The sequence below is a fragment of the Rhinolophus hipposideros genome (assembly GCF_964194185.1).
Source record: "Rhinolophus hipposideros genome assembly, chromosome: 3".
Taxonomy (NCBI): Eukaryota; Metazoa; Chordata; class Mammalia; order Chiroptera; family Rhinolophidae; genus Rhinolophus; species Rhinolophus hipposideros.
This window is the reverse complement of record NC_138049.1, coordinates 44,414,454-44,437,288: the sequence shown is the minus strand read 5'-3', so window position 1 is coordinate 44,437,288 and position 22,835 is coordinate 44,414,454. Positions and strand designations below refer to the sequence as shown.

Here is a 22,835-nt window from a genome sequence, read left to right as displayed (position 1 = left end):
ATCAATAAATGAATGCGGAGAACAAGGTGAGCAGAAATATTGGCATTTACCTGATATGTGGGCCACAAAGACAGCCACTTTGCTTTGGGTGAATATTACTCAGTGCCTTGGCAGGCTGGAACATTGATGTTTTCAGTATTCATAGGTTACTTTCGAGGGCTCATGGCAAGTAGAAATTTGTTATCGATTTGAGTTAAATGGGCTTTGACGAAGGCAGGGTAGTGGGAGCAAATCTCAGTGAGCGTGAGCCTAATGCGTCACCTGTCAATGGCAGTTAAAGCTGGTGCGCAAGCATCTCCTTAGCCTCTCACTGACAAAGAGAGGGGCAAGAATTCATTGTAATTGTATTCCAGATTTTGGAGATTCTAGAAAGCTTCCAGAAGTATGCCTTGAGAAATAATAATGACCTATACTACCAAAAGTGATTAAAAAATTACTGGAAAGTAAATACAAAATTGAGATTGTCATGGGATTAGGTAGATTAGGAAACAACTAGCTAGATAAGTTGTTTTGAGACAGTGAGCAGACCCCCTCCACCTCAGCGACCTGCAGTGTGTGTTGTGGCCTCATTAGAAGCCACTGGCACTTCAGGACATCCCAAATTTATTTGGGCTTGTCCTGCTGTATCGCATGCCCTGAGGTCATCAGCCATCGTCCATCGTGCCAACTTCAGTCCTTTACTGGACTGGGTAGGGGTGAAATTCGGTCCAAACAAGAGAACTGAAAAGGGCTAAATCCCAAAGGTACACATGTCTGGCAGCAAAAGGGCAAAGTGTGGTGCGTTCGGTGGATTGTCAATTAGCACAGTTCCCCCTTGTTCGAACCCTGCCTCTCCCCAATTCCTTCACACCTCAGACAACAGGATGGTGTGTGAGGCTTCTTTCCTTTTTAGTTTTTGTCCTCAAGGAAGAATACAGCTTCACAAAAGACTAAAACTTTTAAAATTTCTTCCTCTGTCATCTGGCTAGCTATTTCTAGATAAGACCAGGGTCCCCTTGACATTTGCAGAGCAGACCCTGACAGGTTAACGCTTTTGAAGGTTTTTCTTTCTAAGTGTACACACGCACTTATGGAGAGAAACTGATTTGGATTTCCTTGTTTGTTTGTTTATTTTGTTTTGTTTTGTGGGGGTGAAGTAGGGGGACTTGCGCTAACTTATCCTGAATCAGACTGTATATGCTGGCCTAGTAACTTACTTACCTTTCAGCAATCTGAGGAATTTGAGTTTCTTCACCACTAACTCTACTCTAAATACCTAAATTTTACTGGGGTATGTGCCAGGCAGCCTCATTCTTTTATAGTTTCTTATTCAAATCTTCTTTGCAATGAACAGAGAAGCCCAAGGAGCTAGCTGGAATCAGGACATGTCAGATGACAGAGAAACAGAGAGTGCGACTGTTTACCTCATTCTCTGATGTAAGTGAAGGTGCCGCCATTCAATCAGCTGAAGTGCCCATTAGCTAATCAAGAACTTAAGCTGAGTGTTCCAAAGAGTTGCAGCACATGGCAAGGCTGGGGCAGGGCCTGCTCTTAGTAATTCATCACTAACAGATATTTGTTATCTGTCTAAAGACTGGGAATACGAATAGGAGAGAGATCAATGTTTTGCCCTTGAGACATTCATGATGTATTGAGGAAGACAGAAGAAAATCCACAATGGCGCTAGGTGCTTTGGAAGAGGCAAGGCGTGTGCATGAACACAGCATGGAGTGGGCTGGGAGTACCTCGTACTCCAGATTGGAGAGACTGAGAGAGGAGAGGCAGGCAAATTCCGGACACCCCCCACCACCTGGTGGTTAAAAGGCACATGGAACATCTTTAACTTAAACCTTAGCATTTGGAGATGTTGCAGCCTTAATGTCGTTGGGTCTCAAATGGGCTCAGAGATGAAGTTCTCCCTGCTGATTCAGAGGAAGACAGCTATGAGCCCCAAAAGCATTTGCTCTGGGAAGTAATCCCTGTTTGTTTTCTTGGTAATCACAGAGAATTTAAGCAAATCTTTTCATAACAACAGCAACAGCAATCGCTGTACTTTTAACTACTCTCTGCATTTCATAACCTCTGTTAGGTACTTTGCATATAATTTTTATAAAAACCTTATAAAATAGTATTATTCTACCTATTTTACAGGAGAAAAACAGATATATAGAGAAGTTAACTTACCAATTTAGTCACTCAGTTAGTAAATTTTGGAGCAAGGGTTTTAGTCTATGATATTCTGTGCCTTTATAAATCTTTGCTTTCAGTTATACTGAACCTGCAGATTACAACATTGTAGTCTGGTTTATCAGTGCCTGCAAATATTTCCTTCATGATGTCTCTGGGTGGCTTCTAAAATGCTTTAAAATGCTTATTTTTAAGTTTTTAAGAATAGACTCATTTTAAAGAAAGTAAACAATGATCAAAAGAGCTGAGTTCTAACAAGAAATAGCAGAATATAAGAGCAAGAGTGGATTCTTACTGTGATTATTGCTACAAAGTGTTTTACCCCCTTGGTATTCTCTGGAAGCCTTCTAGAATCTCCAAAATCTGGAATACAATTACAATGAATTATTTCCCCTCTCCTTGTGTGGGAATGAAAAGTGGTGACTTCACTCATCTTAAACCTGTCTTCCGGTACAAAGATTCTTTTATTTCAGGTAAGAAAATGGGACACTTTTGTCACTGATGTGAAGGGAGGGAGGGCTTTATTACATTGGAGTGATTGTCAAAACTGGACACATTCTTGACTGTGAGAGTCGGGAGAAATTCCGAGGACCACACTACAAATATTGTTTTGAATTCAGAATTATACCTTCGCATTATACCCCATTCTCCTACTGATCCCCTTTTAGTGCTCTCTTTCGCTCTCTCAGCAGATGACCTTGCTATCCCTACACCAAGGACATTTAGGCCCCAGGTAAGCCTTCCCTCAGCCACTAACTGGGTACCTACAAGCTTCCCTCTGTCCACACCCACACAGGTTTCCACGATCTGTCTCCCTGTCTCAAAAGATGGCTGGTTTCTTTCTCAAATTCATGTCCTCTAAGCCACTGAGCTAAGGCATGATCCTCATGCCACTTGGAACTCTCTGACGTCTCATTCCTACAGTCATTGCCCCAACTTCCCTGTCTCTCCAACCTCTCTGTCTCTCGACAGGTTCCTAAACAAATCAACTGGCTTTGAGACCATTTCTTTCCAGCCACCATCAAGTCTCTCTCCTCTTCTCTGAGAATTTAAAATTTTCAAAGGAATGGGCTAGATTCCCAACTCTGCTTCTTTAACTCATGCAGCTATGTGGATTTTGTGCCCACTATTCCTTAACTGCTCTCACTAAAGCACCAAAATTGCCCTCATCACCAAGATATACATGACCTTTTTTAGTCCTTATCTTTCCGGGTCTCTGTGTTTACGCTTGGCAAAGTTGACCACTCTCTCTTTCTTAAAATACTCCATGTACTATCTTCACTTCTCCAACACTATGTCCTTCTGGTTTCCTTCCTGGTTATGCTTCTCTCCCACCTGGGCTCCCTTTCCTCTACCATCACTTAAAAGTTGTTGAAGGCAAGTGCTAATTGGGTGGCAATTAAGAGTGAGGATTTTGAGTTAGATTGTCTCTCACTATTTGTGCTTCCATAGATTCTTAACCCTCTATGCCCCAATTTCCTCATCTTGTAAAATGTGATTAATAATATTTCACGTTGTTATTAGGATTAAATCAGACAATATATGTAAAGTACTTAGTACAGATTTTTCAGTTCAAAGAAGAAATGTAATTGTGATAAGCTAATTTAATTATATGAAAAAGCATACCAACATGAAATACTAAATTTCCAATTTGCAATAACAGCTTACCAATATGCTATCATGCTTTAGATTTTTCCAGCTGTAAATGTCCTAAGACCCATAGAGGCTCCATCACTTAAAATGATTTGACGATAATTTTTTGACTATCCAAGGAGGTGAAGGTAGTATGCATTCAGGAAAAACTGTACTTCAACTTTTGAAGTTTGATCTTTTCCGGGGTAGTGCGATGAGGTGTGGTGCTCTCCTGTGATGGTGGGCAGTGGGCAAGCTGCAGCTCGTAGTTAATCACGTGATAACAAGGGCGAAGAACGGATACTGATATAGTGTATTGTGGTGTCAGCGTTTTGGTACATTGTGTTTTATATTTTAGCATACCATCGTGTCTACAAAATATCTGTCTGCGTCACCTGCTTCTGATGAGAAGATGAAACTCAAGATAATTGCCAAACTGTAAGCTAACATACATGTTCTGAGCACATTTAACACAGGCTAGGCTAAGCTATAATGTTCAGTAGGTTAGATGTGTTAAATGCATTCTTGACTTAGGATATTTTCAATTTATGATAGGTTTATCAGAACGTAACCCCATCATAAGTCGAGGAGCATCTGTATTTGAAAAATGAAAGAATGTTCTTTTCTGAATTTGTCATGACAGAGCCAATTCAAATTTTTAGTTTTGGAAAAACATTTAGCAGGATTCTAGAGCATCTAAGACTGTTTTAAAATAACTGGATGTCTAATTTTGATGAGTACCAAAAGTTTTTTTTATAAGTGTTACAACTGAAAAGAATGTTTAAAACCATACAGAATCTCAAAAGCATTTGAATTTTTGGAATTACTCACACATTTCTTTCAACTTATCTCTTATAGAGTTCAACTTATCTCTATAATTAAAACAAGTCATTATTAGAATAAAAATAAATTCAAACTTTATGATAAGTTAATACGCTTATTAGAGATTTGTTGGCATATATGTGTGTATGATAATAATATGGATCTGAACTAATTTAGGATGATTTCAAACCTATGTGTGGCGCCCATCCTAAATTAGAGCAAATCATCACTCAAATGCTCACAAGTAACAGAAAAATCTTATAGTTGCATGCAACTTGATATTTCTTTTATTTGGCTATTCTAGAAAATTAAAAACCTAGGTCAATATTTCAGATTTCTGATGAACATTTCCCCCCAAATCTCAACTTAAATATTTTTAATCAGAAGTTTACAGACTCTTCTGAAGGTGCAGTCATCTTTTAGAATGTTAAGATATTGTTTAGCGAAGCTTTCACTCACTAAATAGGGAGTATTTTGGTTCTCTAAGTTCTGTGGTCTGAACATCACATCCTTTGATCGTGGCAGAGCAGGCTGCGTTTTAGGTGCTGTGCATAGTTTAGGCTTGCTAAGTGACCAGTTTTCTTGATGTGCCCAGAACTGTCCTGTTAGCCCTGAAAAATCTCTTGTCCTGAGAAATTCATTAGTCCCAGGTAACCAGGACAATTGGCTCAGCCAAATCTACCATGTGACCTGACCAAATTTTCTCCTTGTTTCAAAAAAAACCACAAAAAACAAAACAAAAACAAACAAACAAAAACAACAACAACTATACTTTCAACTCATGTGTCCTTAATTAGAAACAGTTCCAGACATAGATTTCACGTTGCAAGGAGCTCACCCAGGTTTATTTAATGTTTCTTTTTCTTGCAACCGGATGCTGAATGTTAAAAAGTAAACATTCTCAGATCAAAATGGATCAAGTTGGGTCTACGTTATGAGCATCAGGTGTCTGAATAGATTCCATGTCTATATCAAGAGCACTTTCATCTTTACCAGCCACTCAGGACTTAAAAATAGGGCTTATGGTCGAAACTGAGAGCATCTTTGCATCTGGTAATACAGGACCATAGTAATACGAGGATAGATCCAACTCTGGCTTTTTATGAAAAATTATTCATATTTTGGTTTATTTCCCTGACAGCGTATTGACCCACGGAGAGGTATATCTTTTACTCCTCCTGTAGAAGAAGACTGAAAACTGCATCAGTTTCTAGGACATCCCACATCCAGGAGACACAATGAAAACTAGCAGCAAGTGGCAGGGCCATTTAGTGACTTCTCCTGGCCATCTCTGTTTCATGGTGCAATTTAAGGGGAATGAATGGTTCATTCTGGGCTCCAGGCCAACTAACTGGCCCTGCAGAAAATCATTCTCACACCCACGCTTGATGCACACACCCCCTGCAACTCTCTTTCCTGTCCTGCAGCCCCCCAAGTAAAATCCGTGTACTCAAGGAAGCGGCAAGTTCTTTCTTGTAACCGTCTCTGGGCTGCAAGAATCAAAGAGCAAAATGGATGTTTTCCTCTGAGAACTGGCACTGAACAGAAGGAAGGAAACAGCTACTCCAATTCAAGCATGTTTTAATCTCTGGAGAAGTGGGGACTGGGGAGGGGCAAAATTGGCTGAGGAATCAGTGGGAAAGTCATAAATTTTGTCTCTTATCCCAGCAATGAAGATTCTTCCTTTACAGTGTTGCCCACTCCTTCTTCTCTTTTAAAAGGGTTTGGATAATGAACAAACATTTTCTGATTTCTCAATTTCAAAAATCGCTCCATAAAGGAAGAAAAGGGAGTTTTTTAGTAAATCTGGAGGAATCATTTAAAAACATGCTCTGAAATTTCAAGATTCACACACATCTCATAAATTTACTGTCCTAACCTAATCTAAAGAATCTGGTGCTAAAACATATCAATAATTCTTTAGCCCTTCTCTTTGATGCTTTAAATATTTAAAAAGATATATATGTGTATCTATATGTGTATACACACACGCGCATATATATATACATATATATATATTTACTTCTAAGCATTGTCTGTAATTCAAAGATACAGTGAACTATAAACACTGTTATGGTCTACTTTTAAAAACCATGGCCCAATTTGACGTGAATCTAATCATGACTACATAATCCAGAATGGGGAACACTCTGCAAGTCAACTGGCATGGCCTTAGGAAAATGTCAGTATCCTGAAAAACTTAGAAAAAATAAAAAAAGTGGTGGTGGTAGTGGGGCTGCTCTAGAATAAAGGAGATTTAAGAGATATGACAAAAAAATAGAATGTAGACCCTTACACCTTGATTTTTCATCGTGATGATGACATTGTGATTATGAAGTAGCATTCCTTTGTTTGTAAGAGCCACATGCTAAAGTATTTATGGCAAAATGTCTTGATGTCTCCAACTTATTTTGTTTTTTAAATCAGCAAAGACAGAGTGAGAGAGAAAGACAGAGAGAGAGAGAGGAGAGAATGACAGAGTGATAAAGAAAAGAGGGAGGGGTGGTAGATAAGGGTAAACAGGATCAAATACATGTGATGGAAAGAGAAGTAACTCTGGGGTGGTGAACACACAATGTGATATATAGATGACGCAACAGAATTATACACCTGAAACCTATGTAACTTTAGAAATCATTGTCACTCCAATAAACTTCAATTAAAAAAAAGAAAAAAGAAAAGAAGTCAAATATTAAACAAATAAACAAACTCTAGGCTAAATATTGATTTGGAATTCGCATTGAAAAAATTCCCTGTTGCTTGTTATTCAAAGTCAGATAAGTGAGCAAGTTTGCCATTTGGCCTCAGAGTTTAAATCCGGCTATTCTGACATGTTCTAGAGATCTGTCTTTTAGTCTGGCTTACATTCAAGTTTTAGCTAATAGAAAGAACTTGACTTTCTGTAAAGGTATGTCAGAGTAGAAGAATTTCTTACAGATGTCCCTTACAGAAATATTCCAAATTTCGTTTCTTCCAATTAATTTTTCAATCAACTTCTACACCCACTTCATTATATTTTTAATTTAATTTGCAAATAAAATGACATTTGCATTTTCAAGAGTAACTCTGTCATTTCAATTACATCTCATTTCCATTTCTAGAATCTCAATTATGTTATGATACGTGCCACAAAAATTGCATTGTAAAAAGTCATAAACCATGATAATAGGGAGGCTATTCATAAAAATTCCCTCACTGTCTATTCACACCAAGGCCTTGATTCATAAATTTGAAAGTAAAATTGCATGACCATGTGAGCTAGTGGAGAATCTTTGTGTTTAAATAGGTCAACTGACCCAGGGTATTGGACATGCGCACATGTGGCAATTTTTGAACATGGTTTTATAGCAAGTCTTTGGGGTTTCTTAGTTTAAAAATATCAAAAGCAGCTGAATATAAACTCACATTTAAAAAAAAAGAATCCTCAGTCACAATTTTGACCATTCTACTCTTTTGTTAGGTCATTGTTTTTGAGCATCTGACAGTTAGCACCTGGGTCCATAAAGACTGATTTCAGCAGCTCATTGGCAAAATGGGTAACTTGACAGTTTTGCCCCAATTCTTTGATACCTTTGAAGGATGCTCCTTTCTGTCCATTATTCAGTCTTTTTCCACTTTTACTTGAAGTATCAATGATTTTTCTCAAAAAGCATTCTGTAATTGAATTAATGTCATTTGAAACTTTAATAATGCATTGCTGGGCACTGCGCTGTACATGTAGTGGGGAGATGGAGGACTAACATGTGCCCTCTTGGTTTCTAAGGAGAATATGACCCAGTGGGGAATAGAAGACACATGTACACATTATTCTTATGTCACATATAGTAAATTGCATATGGGAGTGATAAACAAAGTGTTATACCGGCTTCTTTACTCATTACTCGAGCTTAATTAAAGGTTCTTTCCTTATGGTTCCAATGTTATTTTCCCCCTACACCAAGAATAGTAGAGCTACACATTAAAATTCTGGTCTGTTGGGTTACTAGCTTAGAGTGAGAGTTTCTTGAGCCAATTCCATGACATTTCATTTAATACTTTCAACATCCATCAAACTTTGTGGTATATACCGTGTTGCCCCGAAAGTAAGACCAGAAAAGAAGCCCTAGTGTGATTTTTTCAGGATGACATCCCCTGAACATAAGCCCAAATGTGTCTTTTGGAGTAAACCTTAATATAAGACCCAGTCTTATTTTCGGGGGAAACACAATAGTAGAGACTTGAAAATTATTGTTGCATAAAAATGGATGGTTGGATGGATGGACAAATGATGAATGGTCATCAAGAAAGCTTGGATATCTATAAATTCTCCCATAATCAGATTGATACAAGCTTCAGGGTTTGTAGGCCTTTGGTTTCAATATGTTACTGATTTTTGCATTGTGAACCTAGGGATAAGATCACCAGGGTGAGGACAATGAAAAGGAAGTCAATTGTCTCATTTATATTTTTCCTTTTAACAAATTGAATACCAGAGAAAACCTTCATCTCTATCAGCATGACTTTAGAAATTAGCTTCTGTACCTTCACTCAGCATTTGCTCAACTTCTGGCCCTGTTTCATAGTTTTCTTACCACTTCCCCTATCGTAGGTCAACGACACAATTTTTCCTCACTCATCTCTGCTGGTTTGTAAGGTGATTGTAACCCAATACTCATTAGTAAGTGGAAGTAAAGTCTAGGTTACATGGACACACTATTTCCAGTGCTATCAAGGAAACTTCAGAGTCCATCTGATTACCTGGACAGGAGGGAAGAATTAACTCACTTTCAAACTATTTTAGTTAATAGTAACATTATTTGTATAAGGACAGTGCAAATCAAATATCAAGGCTAAAACTATTAAATTACAAATTCTGGTACTCAAAACAATAAATAAATAGTAAAGAAAATAAGGAAAATATACTTTTTCTTACTTGAGTAAATGTTAAGTAAATGGCAGTAAACATTTAACCTATACTGGTGACCTCGGCCTCTTCTTGAGATAACTGTTTCAATGATTTGAGTGGCAAGGAAATGCCACAATGATTGGTGCTTTACATGCATTCTCTCTAATCCCCACAACACTATAAATTAGGTTCTATTTTCCCTAGTTTACTGATGAGGAAACTGAGTTCCAGAGTGATTAAATAACCTGCCCTGGGTCACACTGTTAGTATAAAAACACCTGAAAACCAAACCTAGGTCTATCTCACTCTATGAATATAATTTCTACACAAACTTAAGAAATTAATAAAATGAATGCTTGACATTAACCTAATCAAAGAATTTAATGCTAGAATAAGCCTGATGGTAGTATAGCTTCCACATAAAACCAGGTCTGACTTTAGCTCTTCCAGCCTTTTGATGAACTTCAGTACAGGGTTACGCCACCCTCTCCACCATTCCTCAGCAAGTCTTATCTTAATGAAAATTGCAATATCAGATCTATGTCCCTGTGTGACACTTAAGGTGTTTTGTTCTTTTTAACCTCTTTCAGGGACATTGGGAGTTTTAGCTTTCCTCTAGTTGTTAGTAAAATATGTTAACCATGTTACATGTATCTCAGATGTAAATTAGCAAGGGACATATGTGTTTTGGAGGTTCTTCCCACTACACATGAAATTCATGAGGCTGGATCTTTTGTAAGATGGTTTGCATAACCACCTATGTATTAATCATTCTGCATATAATTATTCATTAATTATGTATTGAAGATATATTTATTGAGTATCTTCCATGTGCCAAGTATTATGCTAGCTGCAGGATAGGCTACATAATTTGCAGGCCCTAGTTCAAAGTAAAAATGTGAAGCCCCTTTTTCAAAAATTAAGAATTTTAAGACAGCAACAGCAGAGCATTAAACCAGGTGTGGTGCCCTTCCAGACCTATCTAACTGCATCGATCACACATCTATGTAGCTGACCCTGGCTAGGGACTCAGGATGTAAAGGTGAGCAGAAACGGCTCTCACCCTCACGGAACTCATAGTCTACAAGAAGAGACAGATTGTAAACAAATAATCACATTAAATAATTTGATTATTTGGTAATAATAAAAACATAATATTAATGTTGTATAAACTCATATATAACTATATATAAACTCACACTTTTATACAATATATATACAATAATAATATAATATTGTATGCTATGTGCTCCAAAGGAAAAGAATGAAATTCCATGAGACAGTTTATCAAAGGAATGAAACTTAAGCCTGGGTTCAGGGAAAGCTTTGTTTAAAGGATGGGGAGAAATAAACTAGGGACAGAGGGGAGGAAGGGTCTCTCAGGCCAAAAGACATTTCATCAGTATGTGCTCAAGCACTGGGGAGTACGGCTTAACACCTAGAGTACTGAAAGGGGAAAGCGTGGTGGGAGTTAAGGCTGAAGAGGCAGATGGTGCCTAGACACTGGGCCTGGGTAAGGATTTTGGTCTTTATCTTAGGGAGAGCGGGATCTATTGAAGACTTTTAAGAGTGGGGCTTAGCCTGGGACCATGGCCACGTTGTAGGGGGATGTGGCTGGCTGTGAGAGGTGAGTAACTTGGGTGAGCCCTAGAGTGGGGAGAGGAAGGCTGAAGGTTTGGAGAGTTTCTTAATGTGTATGAACATGCTGATGTTTAAAATTAAGGTTCCAAATGACATTTTGCTTGGCCTTGGCCTTCCTAAAAACTATTCAGAAAGATGAGATAAATAACTATTTGGAGCACGAGAAAGGATGAAAATCTTCCCTTTACTACAAACCCATTTCACTTTGGGGAGAGAGAAATGGGTGATTTTGTTTAGTCCTTTGAATAGTGAGAGCGGTGGATGGTCAGTGGGAGGTGTGAAACCTCCTTTAACTCTTCAGGAGCTGGTTTGTTCTGACATGTAGGATCAGTCCCGAAGGGAAACAAACGGCAGAACTGCTGAAGTGCAGAATTTTTGCCACATTCTTCCCTACCTGAGGGACAGCCTTGCCTTTGCAATTGTTAGTTTTCTTTAATGAAAGAGTTCAGAGCCTTTCTAAAAGATCTGTAGAGATCTGAAGGCTCAAAAGCAAGTTTTTCTTGCAGAGGTTCTTTAAGTATACTGGCTACCAAAAACCAAAACAAAGCAAAACAAAACAACCCATTCCTTGGATATAATGAATTGTAAAATTCGTAGTGGAGTCCTCTCAATCTTTTGGACTGAGGAACAAGAGGGTAAAAACAAACACTGAATGAAATCACAGGCTGGAGTCCTCTTCCCTTCTCTCTCAAGGCCCTTGCTCTCCTCCCACTGGGCTGCTGTGACTTCTATACTTCTTTCCCAGGGACTGAAATCTTAACTACTCAAGGAATCATCCTATGTTCCTGTTCTACCCAGAGCAATTTTTACAAGACCATGACTATCACACGAGGAAAAAAAGTATTTGGAATTGTGGCATTTCAAGCTTTCTACTAATTAACAGTGCTTCTCAGCAGCTAGCCGACTCCTGGCAAAGCTGGCCTTGCCAGGGGTCACTAGTATTAGGTAGAGTCGTGTGTCAACCACGCAGTAGGCACAGATTATAATTGCCTATTAAATTGAAATCCACCCAGTATTCAGTTAGTCATATTAGTCATTGGGTGAATTAAATCCATGATGAAATTCTATTTGAATTTCAAAATCTCTTTCCCCAACTGACCGATCAAAATTGCTAACAGACTCGGCTAACAAGTCTGGGAGGGGCAGTTCAGCGTTGCGCGTTATCTCCTTTCCTTTGGCTTCCCTATTGAAAAGAAATGACCAGAAGTTAGGTACCAAGATGAAAAACAGGAGAAGACGGACCAAATATAGGTTCTTGGTATTTGTATAGTAGATGTCTGATAAAACTAGAAGAGCACATAGAACAGACCTGGATGAATACCTTCTTTTCCTCCACATATACATAATTAGTCATCTCAATTAGAGTTGGATGCTTTGGGATTTAATAATTAAAAAAAAAACCCAGAATGTCATTTTATTTGTCCTTGGTGATGCCAAGAAATTTGATTACAAATTTTATAAATTGATTTTCTCTCAGTAAAACAGTTTCTTGTCTATGTTTGCCCTACCATTCCTCAAGTTCCTAAAATAATCATCCTGTGATCTCAATGAATCTAACTGCATAAGTGTGCACCTCTCTTTGCATTTTTTCTAATATTTGTAAAACTTCCCACAAGCTAAAGCAAAAGTAATGCTCATTGATTAGGTTCCTACTCGCCATCAAGGTTAGGGTGATAGATAATGAAGGCTGGGACTGCAGTTCCCACGGAGACCCAGTAGATGGCAGTATGCAACACAGATTCCGAACGTCTCAGCTCTGCAAGCGGTAACTGACTAGGAAGACATTGAATCTTTGGACACCAGTGTTTTTTCCCCAACCTGTCAGAGGAAGAGGTTGATCTCTTAAGAAATGATTACATAAACTTAATTTTGCTGAATCAGTACAGTATACTTCAGTGATTTGAACTATTTTGACACCAAAGAATGTTAAGCTTCTTTAAGTCTGACAAAAATCTGTACTTCAAAAATCTTCAATGCATGGCATAATCTTTCAGTTACATGATGTGTTGACCTCCCTGTGCTTCATATTTTATTAATCTCTAAAACAAGATCACTCGGGGAAATCTATAGATAAGCTCTCTGTTCACATCAGTGTGTACTCTCAAGACCACGATTAATTAGGCAACTGTGTTTTTGGATATTTTAAAGCATTTTTATATTTTTGCACAATATCTCCCCCCAAACTCAGTGATCATTTTCCAGTAGCCCTAAAAGATATGTAAGATAAGGTAAATTTTTTATTACAGAAGAGACAGACACATGGATAGTTTTGCTGAAGATTTTAAAACTATGATTGCTTAGTAAACAAAGAAATGATTTCTACTATACTGCTCATTATTAAACACTAACAAAGGAGTCCTTGGTCGACAACAGTAACAGATATTTTTAAAAAGAGAATTTCCCTAGAATAGTTTTTAGAGGAAAGGAGAGATGTTATGTGTAAATTGTATACAGCACTTAATTACAATGAGATTTCATGATTTCAGTAGACACATACCAACGCTCACACTTTCCCAGCATGCCCTCCTGTGTAGATTTGCATCCTTACATTGGGGGCTTTGCTCTGACCTCTGTTTTGCAGTGTGTGTGGCCTGCCTGGCCTTTCCCACTTGGACAAATATACCACATCATATTTATTTTTCCAGACTTCTTTGTCTATTTAGATTTCAGACCTCTGTCCAATTCCACAATCTCCTGGAACTCCTCGCTTTGACTTTTCCTGGCTTGACTCACTTTGGGGCACCCAAGGACCAGTTAGGCTGAACTGCTGGTCATTTTCAAAGCTGTCTTGTGGGGACAGAGCCAGGAGTGCAGTTTCCAGGCCCTCGGCCTCCTGTGGAAAGGTGCTGGCTCGGGTAGTAAATGGCCATCAACTGTAATTGGATGGTGATCAGCTGTGGCTATTTGGCCGTCAGCTGTAACCAGTGAGCCATTGACCACTAATATAACTGCCGTGGCTACGCTAGCAGTGAATGGTGGCTGAGCTAGCAAGCGCGGATTGCAGTTAGCATGGCGGATTGTAGTTAGCAAGTGGAGTTGGTTGGCAGAGAAGCGGATGGCAGTTTGCGGATCGCGTGGCTCCTGCTTCCTGTGTCTGTAATCCAGCCGCCAGCAAGAATATAGTGGTATGACTCCCCTATCTATGGCTCCGTGGGTGTTCCTTTTTGGCCTCACCATACCCTGCATACTTATGTGGGGAGCGGGAGCTGAGACCCCACATGACACCCTGCATAACATGTCTCCATTGGACTGGAGGCCTTTGGGTTCCAGAATTGGGCTGTTGATTGTAGGGGATCTCTTTCCTTGTGTCTGACACAATCTCAATTGGGTTGCCACTTCTAGTGGATAGTAATGCATAATTAGAATTGTTTTAGAGTTGGAAGAAAGCAAAGCTATACCAATTCCCTCCATTCCATTCACATAGTATATATTAGTTGTCGTTGCTTTCAAAGGTCTTTGACGCTGTTTTAAGAAATGAGCATTAAATGGTTGTGGGGGCAGAGCCAGGAGTGCAGTTTCCAGGCTCTCACCCTCGCATTAGAAAGGTGCTCACTCGGGTAGTAAATGGTCATCAACTGTGATCGGATGGCCTTCAGCTGTGGCTAGTTGGCCGTCAGCTGTAACCAGTGAGCCATTGACCACTAATATGACTGCCATGGCTATGCTGGCAGAACATAGGGCCTAGCAAGAAGATGGTGGCTGAGCTAGCAAGTGCGAATTGCAGTTAGCAGAGTGGATTGCAGCTAGTAAGTGAGGTTGGTTGGCAGAGAGAGAAGTGGACTCAGGTTGCGGACAGTGTGGCTCCTGCTTCCTGTGTCTCCAACCCAGCCACCAGTGAGACGGTAGTGGCATGACTCCCCTACCTATGGCTCCGTGGGTGTTCCTTTTTGGCCTCACCATGTCCTGCGTGCTTATGTGGGGAGTGGGAGCTGAGACCCCGCATGACACCCTGCATGACAATGGTATAAGGATTTTGAAAAGAGGATGTCTAAAAACATACCAAAGTATGTTGTCCTTTGTTATCTGAATGTAGATGTGGTTAAAAAGACATGTGTAGCCAGCAGTTCATTACATACCAGATCATTTTTTGTCTACTTCATAACATTATTGACTATCTCATATACTTGTCTTACCTCCCTTAATTATATTATAACATCCAGGGCATCGACTCTGTCATTCTTTTTTTCTTTTTTTCCCCAGGGGAGAGGATTTCCCTCAGTATTTAACAGAGAATCTCAAACATAGTAGACACTCAATAGACGTTTGCATGCAAGGCTTGCATTGTTGCTGGCTCTTTGGAAAGTGGATAGTTATTTTGATTAGTTTCTTTGGACTTACCTCATGACAATGGTCAGCATGCTGCTAAGACGGTGTGCTGTGTTTAGATGATAGTTAATTGAAAGATTTGACTGCATAAGGTATCCTCTGCTGAGTTCACAGGACTGTGCTGACTCAGCTAATCAGTCATTATCATTTATTGTTCTGTTATGATGTTATGCTAAGGAACTCACTAATAGAACTGTAAAAAAACCTGAAGAGCTAATGTCCAGAAGACAAGTACTGAGAAGGACATTTAGAAGTACAGAAGATCCAGTGAGTCACCTGTCTCTTTAGTTAGGTGATAAACTATCAATGAAATGCAAATGATGTTAGAAAAATGTAGAAGGGATCCAGGGTTCTCAATCCCTGAACGATGTCTGATTAGTTACTGCAACTGTCCAGATAGCATGGATTCATAGTTCCAGAAGCTAAAAGAGTTAAGTTAGTCCCTGTTTAATGAGATTTCGGATTGTATTGTATTTGTAAAATAGAGAAATCATAAAATAAACTGATTCAAACAGGATAGAAGTTTATTTCTGTCTTGTGTGAAAGATGACTAGACGTAGGCAGTCCAGAGAGGTTTAGTAACACGCCAAGATCACACAGCTGGGTGAGGGTAGTCTTAAATGCATTATGTGACAGTTTAAGATGGTGACAGCACCAACCTCATAGAGCTACAAGGAATCAAAGCTAGAAAACATGTAAAGTGCTTAGAAAAATGCCTGGCACATAGGAAATGCTCAGTAGGTGTGATTTATTAATATGATGAACCACAGATGAATCATGTGATTACCTTAATAAATGTGTAACTAACATTGTGGTAATTTACACAGAGGAAAGATGCAGGGTACTATGAAGATAGAGTAGGGATTTCTGACCTAGTCTGGGGAACACTGCCCTGAAGAACTGACACCCCAGCTGTGTCTGAACTATGGATAAATAGTTGGCTGGGCTGGCCGGCTGCGGCTGGTGCTGGTCAGAGAACCTGTCCTGAATTGGAAGGGAGCACGGGGGAGGAGTGAAAGGAGGCTTTGTGTCTGGCTTTCAGAAGATGAGGCTGAAGAGAGGGGAAGGGATTTGGGTGTATATCTGAAGAGCTAGGGGCAGACACTGAGGAGGAAGAATCGGTGGAGGAGGGAGTTGCAGCACCTGGGTATATGCCTTGTTTCCTGAGCCAGATTGGTAGTCTCTGACCTCTGTGAGGCTGATGAGCCCCCAGCGGGACGGCAGGCAGCTTGCCTTGATGTTACCTCCATTCTCAGAGTGGTGATGAAGCTCAAATTGTTTCAAGAGATTTGCAGGCTGCATTTGATAATATACTGAATGGCAGACAATTACGTGGAAAGGAAATTTATTTTGACTTAGCCTTTCTCACCTATACAAAAATATTCCGACAGCCTAAACCAGAGGAGAAAACATGGATAATCTGAAAACACTTATATTTGGCTCTGGAAACCACAAAGTAAACAGTCCAGGGGTAGGGTCACATGTGTGTCCTTATTCCTGCACACTCACCACTCACTCAAATTCACATTGGCCCCTCCGGCCTCTGCTCAAGGCCTGGGTCCTACCAGGTGAAAGAAGGGTGGTGGACCCTTTTGGGGTGACTAAGCATTACTCTTTTATTTGAGGACAGGTGGCCTAAGGTTATTGAAACTTACATAAAGACTCAGGTTGGAACTTTGTATTTTCACAGATAATCTGCTGTGGATAAAGAATTCTATTGCCTGTCATTATATCCATAGGAACACACCTTGTGAATAAAACACATAAATATTATTCAGTTTTTTTCTCTGTATTTTTGACCCCAAAAAGACACAATTCAGAACAAAAAATAAGAGACCCATCAATAGGACCAAAGTAGGGATTATATACAGAAGGTGCAAAAAAAAATGTATACATATTGAGATAGGAAAACTGTATTAAGATTGTAATACTCTATATATACCATTAACAAAAGATGAATACAAGTCACGTTTGATTTCTGCAATTACAAGAGGTGCTCACAGTGGTTCCCATTTGCGTCAGGACACTTCTGATTACCGCGAACTACTGCTGGAGCAACGTTGACCAAAGTGTCCACTTGTATACCTTTTTTTGGCACCCCTGGTACTATCAAATATGTAACTATGGAGTCTAATCATCCCTAACTTTTCTTTTTTGTAGAGAGTCTGTCCTGTAAAATAAGTGAAGAAGTGGAACATTCTACATACTCTACATGCCAAAAATATTCTCTTCCTGGAACTCGACAGGTGTGCAAACCACAGCTCCTTGGAAGAGGCAGATGTCGGAATTCCATTAATGGGCTTTGGTGGCATTAATAATTCAGAGAGGTGCCCTCCATCTTCTTTCAGATAGACAGAAGGGCCCACTTTAATGTATAACAGGCAGCAGAGAGGACAGGAGGATGAGGATTGGAGAGCAGAGGAAGCTGCAAAGCCATCCCAGTACAGCTGCTGTTATTTGAAAAATACAAACTGTGCTTTGAGCAAACACATCACCTTGTAGGGACCTTCGATTACTGACAGGGCTGACAGTGCCTCCCTCCCCCACCACTGGCTAAATCTTATCTAACTAGCATATGTGAAAGGCAGTTTCTTTGATAATTAGGAATCTATGGAATTAAACTTATTTTGTAATTTAATTTTAAATTGTATAAGCACTAATGAGACATAAAAATTATTCTAAAAATTGAAAACACTTCATGCACATTTTTGATATGTTGTTATGCAGGTATTAAGATATTACAGGTAGGGACGATGGGAGTCTGCGTGAAAAAGATGAAGGGATTAAGAAGTACACATTGATGGCTCCAAAATTGTCACAAGGATATAAAGTACAGCGTAGGGAATACAGTCAATAATATTGTAATAACTATGTGTGGTGTCAGATGGGTACTAGACCTATACGGGGGGGTCACTTCATAAGTTACATAGATATCTAAGAACTATGTTGTACACCTGAAACTAATATAATGTTAAATGTCAAATGTAATTGAAATATTAAAAAAAAAGATATTACAGATAAGTGGCTCCAAGTTCACTAAAGAGTGGGGTTGATTAAGTTTACTTGATTGGATTTAGAAGACCCAATCACTGGGATAATGACCCCGGTCGTGGGTGGAGACTGGGTCCCAGGATTATAAAATGTCAGAGTATTTGAGCTCAAACCCACTTCAGGGAGAAGTGAAGGCTAGGAAAGGTGGAGATGCAGAGGTCAGATCTCAGGACATTAAAAGTCTCCAAATGAAGGTAACCAATCTGTTCTGTCTGGGCTACTTCCACTGTTCGATTTCTCTCTTTTTGGCTACAACTTATCTTTTGAATACTTTTACCTTTGCATTTCAGAAGAGAAAGGGTCTGTATTATCCTGTGTTAGGGGACTTTTTCACCTTCTGTTCTAATGTTGCCATTTAAATTTTTACATATTAACGTTAGGTCATTTTTTATATGTACATCTGGTTTTTTTTCCTGTGTTTTCAACTACAGTGTATGTGTTTTAAAATTGTTCCTTTTTATTTTCTAACATTTCTTCAAGGCTTTTCTGGATTTTCACTTTAATATACTTACTACTTTCAATAGCTGTATTATAATTAACTGAATCCTTTCATTATTATAGAATGAGATTGTTTTGGATTGTTTGGGATCATAGATAACGCCAAAAAGGACACATTTTTACACATGTACATTTTTTTTTCTTTTGCAAAATTGTTTTCTTTGATAACCTTCAAAGGTGGGTTAGGCAAGCACTTTTAGATTGCAAGCACTATGTTCAATTTGCCTTAAAAGGTCAGGTTTTTTGGAAAGGGTGATAGGGGATTGGAGGAAGAAGGTTATCTCTGCTGTCACTCAGCTAGGCCTCATCAGAGTGGAATAACGTTCAGGAAATGGAAGACTTCCAAAAACTCCATATTGTTCCTGGGCAGATAGCCTGTGTGTGGTTACATGTTTAGTATCTCCAGAGTCTAGCTAACGCTGGGAGCATAAAACCTTTCAAATAAGTATGTTGGATGGAGATGAGAGACTATGTTCCAGGATGTTCTAGTAAACCAGTTTCTTATCCTTCAAATTGATTCCATAATGGGCATCTCATTCATTTTGTGGTGGTTTTTGCTAGGTTTCCTTACCTATGGTAATTTTCTTTGAAATTTTGAGGGCTCTTTAGCGTCACTTTTCTTTGATGAGTAGGGTAGGATTGGCTTGATTTTTATGATGGTATCTAGATGTAGAAATTCTTTTTCTTGAACTGCAGGTGGTCTACAAAAGAATACTGAGGAGGGGTGGAGACTGCCCTTCTAGATCCCATTAAAGACCAAGTTGGACTCAGTTTCTGCAGAGAAACTGGTCAGAGCGGACTTCACCTGGAAGTCTCGATGACTGCTCTATCGGAAAGACCATGTCCACTGTTCTATTTCTCTCTCGTGACCACCTAGACTTTGGATAGTTTTGATAGTTTTTTCCCCACAGATAGTGCCTTTACTCTCATTCCCTGGTGACTTAGTGTCACTTTCATGTATAACCTACAGAATGATTTATGTTTCATTTTTGTTTTGAATTTCAGTACATCCTGATTGCTGAAGAGCAGATCCTATACTGAAGGCTCCTGATTGCTTCCGGAAGCTAATAAAGGGCCATTTCAGCTCAGCTTACTGCTAAGGAGTGACCTTGGGAAACCATGTCTGTGAGACTGCGAGATGAGGCCACCTGTCCAATTTGTCTGGAACTTTTCTCCCGTCCCATTTCTCTCTCCTGTGTGCACACTTTCTGTTATAACTGCGTGGAAATGTGGTTGCTAGAAAGGAAGGACCTAAAATTGACCTGCCCCATATGTCGAGAAGTAACTGACAAACCTCCTATAGAGGAATGGCAAATTAGAACACTAACGCTTCTCACAGAGCAGCACAGTTACCTACTCGAGCAAAATCTGCACCTGAATGACGAGTTCCTAAAGTTCTGGGAAGATATGACCCTGGACGCTGCCACCGCCAACTCCTGCCTTGTCCTCTCTGGGGACCTAAGGAAAGTGCAGTGTGGGAAGATCTGCCACAACCCGATGGAAGAACCCCAGAGATTCACCTATGTGGCCTGTGTCCTGGGCACCCCGTGCTTCTCCTCTGGCTGCCATTACTGGGCGGTAGAAGTAGAAGAGGGGAAGGAATGGGCTCTGGGGGTCTGCAAGGAATCAGTTGACAGAAAAAGGAAGAGCGGTTTCTCCTCTGAGCATGGCTTCTGGATCCTCAGCATGAAGGCAGGAGCACTCTACTTCAGCTCCATCCCAGAAACCAGAATTCCTGCAAATCCTGGCCTTAGCCACATAGGAATTTTTCTAGATGTTGAGTTGGAAGAAATCAAGTTTTTTGATGTTAGAAATGATGACCTCATCTATATACACAGAAATTTCTCCTGTTTGGAACCTTTGCGTCCATTCTTTTGTCCTGAGTTGCCTGGAGAAAGTGACAGTGGTGGCCCCCTGAGCATCTGCTCAAGAGAAACTCACTTGATGCTCTTTCCACCATCGAATTCTTGGACTAAACCAATTAGGGACCTATCCTAACCTGCCTCAATTGTTATAACTGACTAAAACTACAGGATGCGTGGGGAAGGAGAACTAGAAAAGGTGATGGAAAGCAAAGAAAGATGAGAGTTGGCCTGAGCTCCAATGGAGGCTAATGGAGTCAGAAACTCAGTCCTACCCACCTAGCTCAGAAAAGGAGTATATGAGGGAACAGAAAAACTTCCACCCTCAAGATTTATTTGGGAGGGAGAACTAGTCCAGTCTTCACACTCATAAGCATGTGGTTGATTGGAGTGGCTATATTTGACCATTAAGGCCCAGATGCTCTAAGTGGGCTGGACCAATAGTTTTCAGTCTGGGCTTGTCCTTACAAGCATGTGAGGAACTTAAAAAACTCCCACATCCATAACCATACCACAATCCAATCAAATTATGGGTGGGATTCAGAAAGAAAACCAAGTTTTCTAGGGGATTTCAGTGTGCAGCCAGGGTTGAGGACCACTGGACTAGAACAGTGGTTCCAAACATTGTGTATCAGAATCCCTGGGTGAATTCAGTAGGTCTGAGATGCGCCCCCAAAATTTGCATTTGTAGTAAGTTCCACGTGAGAGGTAGAGATCCCACTTTGAAGACTGAACATCATGTATTTTAATTTTAATTCTTGCATTAAATCAATTAATAAAATTTCAATTAATTTAAAATTAATTTTGTTTTCATTTTAATTTCGCATTAAAAACAAATTACCCCTGTAACAATTGAAGAGAAGGGCAGGAGGAATGAGGAAGGTTCGGTGGTCTTGCTCGGATTAGATCAGTGTGTTAACGAAACTCATAGGGCACTATGGATATTTTTGTGTACTACCCTCCCTCTCGCCCCCACATTGATCCTAGGTTTCCTATCATCAGTTCTGATACCCTGATCATACCCCAAAAGTGTGTATTAAAATTATTGCTCACTATGATGACCCAAGTCATATTTGGTTTTAGAACTTTCTGTAAGAAAAAGGCCAGCTTTTTTTCTTAGGAAGCAACCAGGAAAAAAGGGTAATTTTCTGCTTAAGAGGTTCCTGTCTTTGGACAGCCTCTAAGTATTGGTTTAGAGTTTGGGGAATGCTGGTGACCCCAAGATATTGATCCCCATGTCCTGTGTCCTGAGTGTCCTGCATCACTTTTGGTCTTTGCTGGGAGGTAGACGTGGGAGAGAGGAATGGGTTGTGGCGCTCTGCTGGGCCTCTGTTCCCAGAATCCTTTAAGGACACCAGTTTCCCTCCACAGGGCAGAATTTCTGCCAGCCCTTACATCCACTATGTGGGGATTTTCCTAGATCCTGAGTTGAGGAAAATGAAGTTCTTTTATGTTAGTGATGATTCCCTCACTGTACAGTTACTCTACCTGCGCACAGAAGGCAACATTGAAACCCCATTGAGCATCTGCTCTTTTCTCTTTAAAGTACGCTGATAGAATAGTAAAGCTTGGAACTGATAGCATCTATGTCTTCCATCACGTGGAGAAGACTGATCAGTAAGGAGGGAGAAAAAGTCAGTGTTTAGTGGGGGCAGGAGGTGGGAAGCAGTAATCTTGCTCTATCAGAGTTCCAGGTTCTAAAAAGTCCAGGACCCAGTGGCATCCAGGCTCGTTCCTGGTTAAGCCAAAACATACCGTCTTGTCCTTTAAACTCCACTCTTTGTCTAAGCCAGCTCAGTTTTGGGTTTCTTTCATCTTGACCCAAACCAGATTATTTAATAAAGTCACCTATTTATTCTTACGGAATCTATAAAGGAAAAACCTCTGGCTTTCTCTCTGGCCCCACACTCCTGCTTCAGAAACATTAATGCTTTGCATGAGGGCACTTTACT

The 22,835-nt window shown here is 39.8% G+C and overlaps 1 protein-coding gene across 1 annotated transcript; it reads left to right on the top strand.

Moving 5' to 3' along the window:
- Positions 1-20,140: 20,140 nt before the first annotated feature.
- RFPL4B (ret finger protein like 4B) lies at positions 20,141-21,019 on the top strand (the record flags this gene model as incomplete). Its single annotated transcript, XM_081041770.1, has 1 exon — positions 20,141-21,019. One exon carries the CDS (start codon positions 20,141-20,143, stop codon positions 21,017-21,019), a length of 879 nt encoding a protein of 292 aa, XP_080897896.1.
- Positions 21,020-22,835: the final 1,816 nt, after the last annotated feature.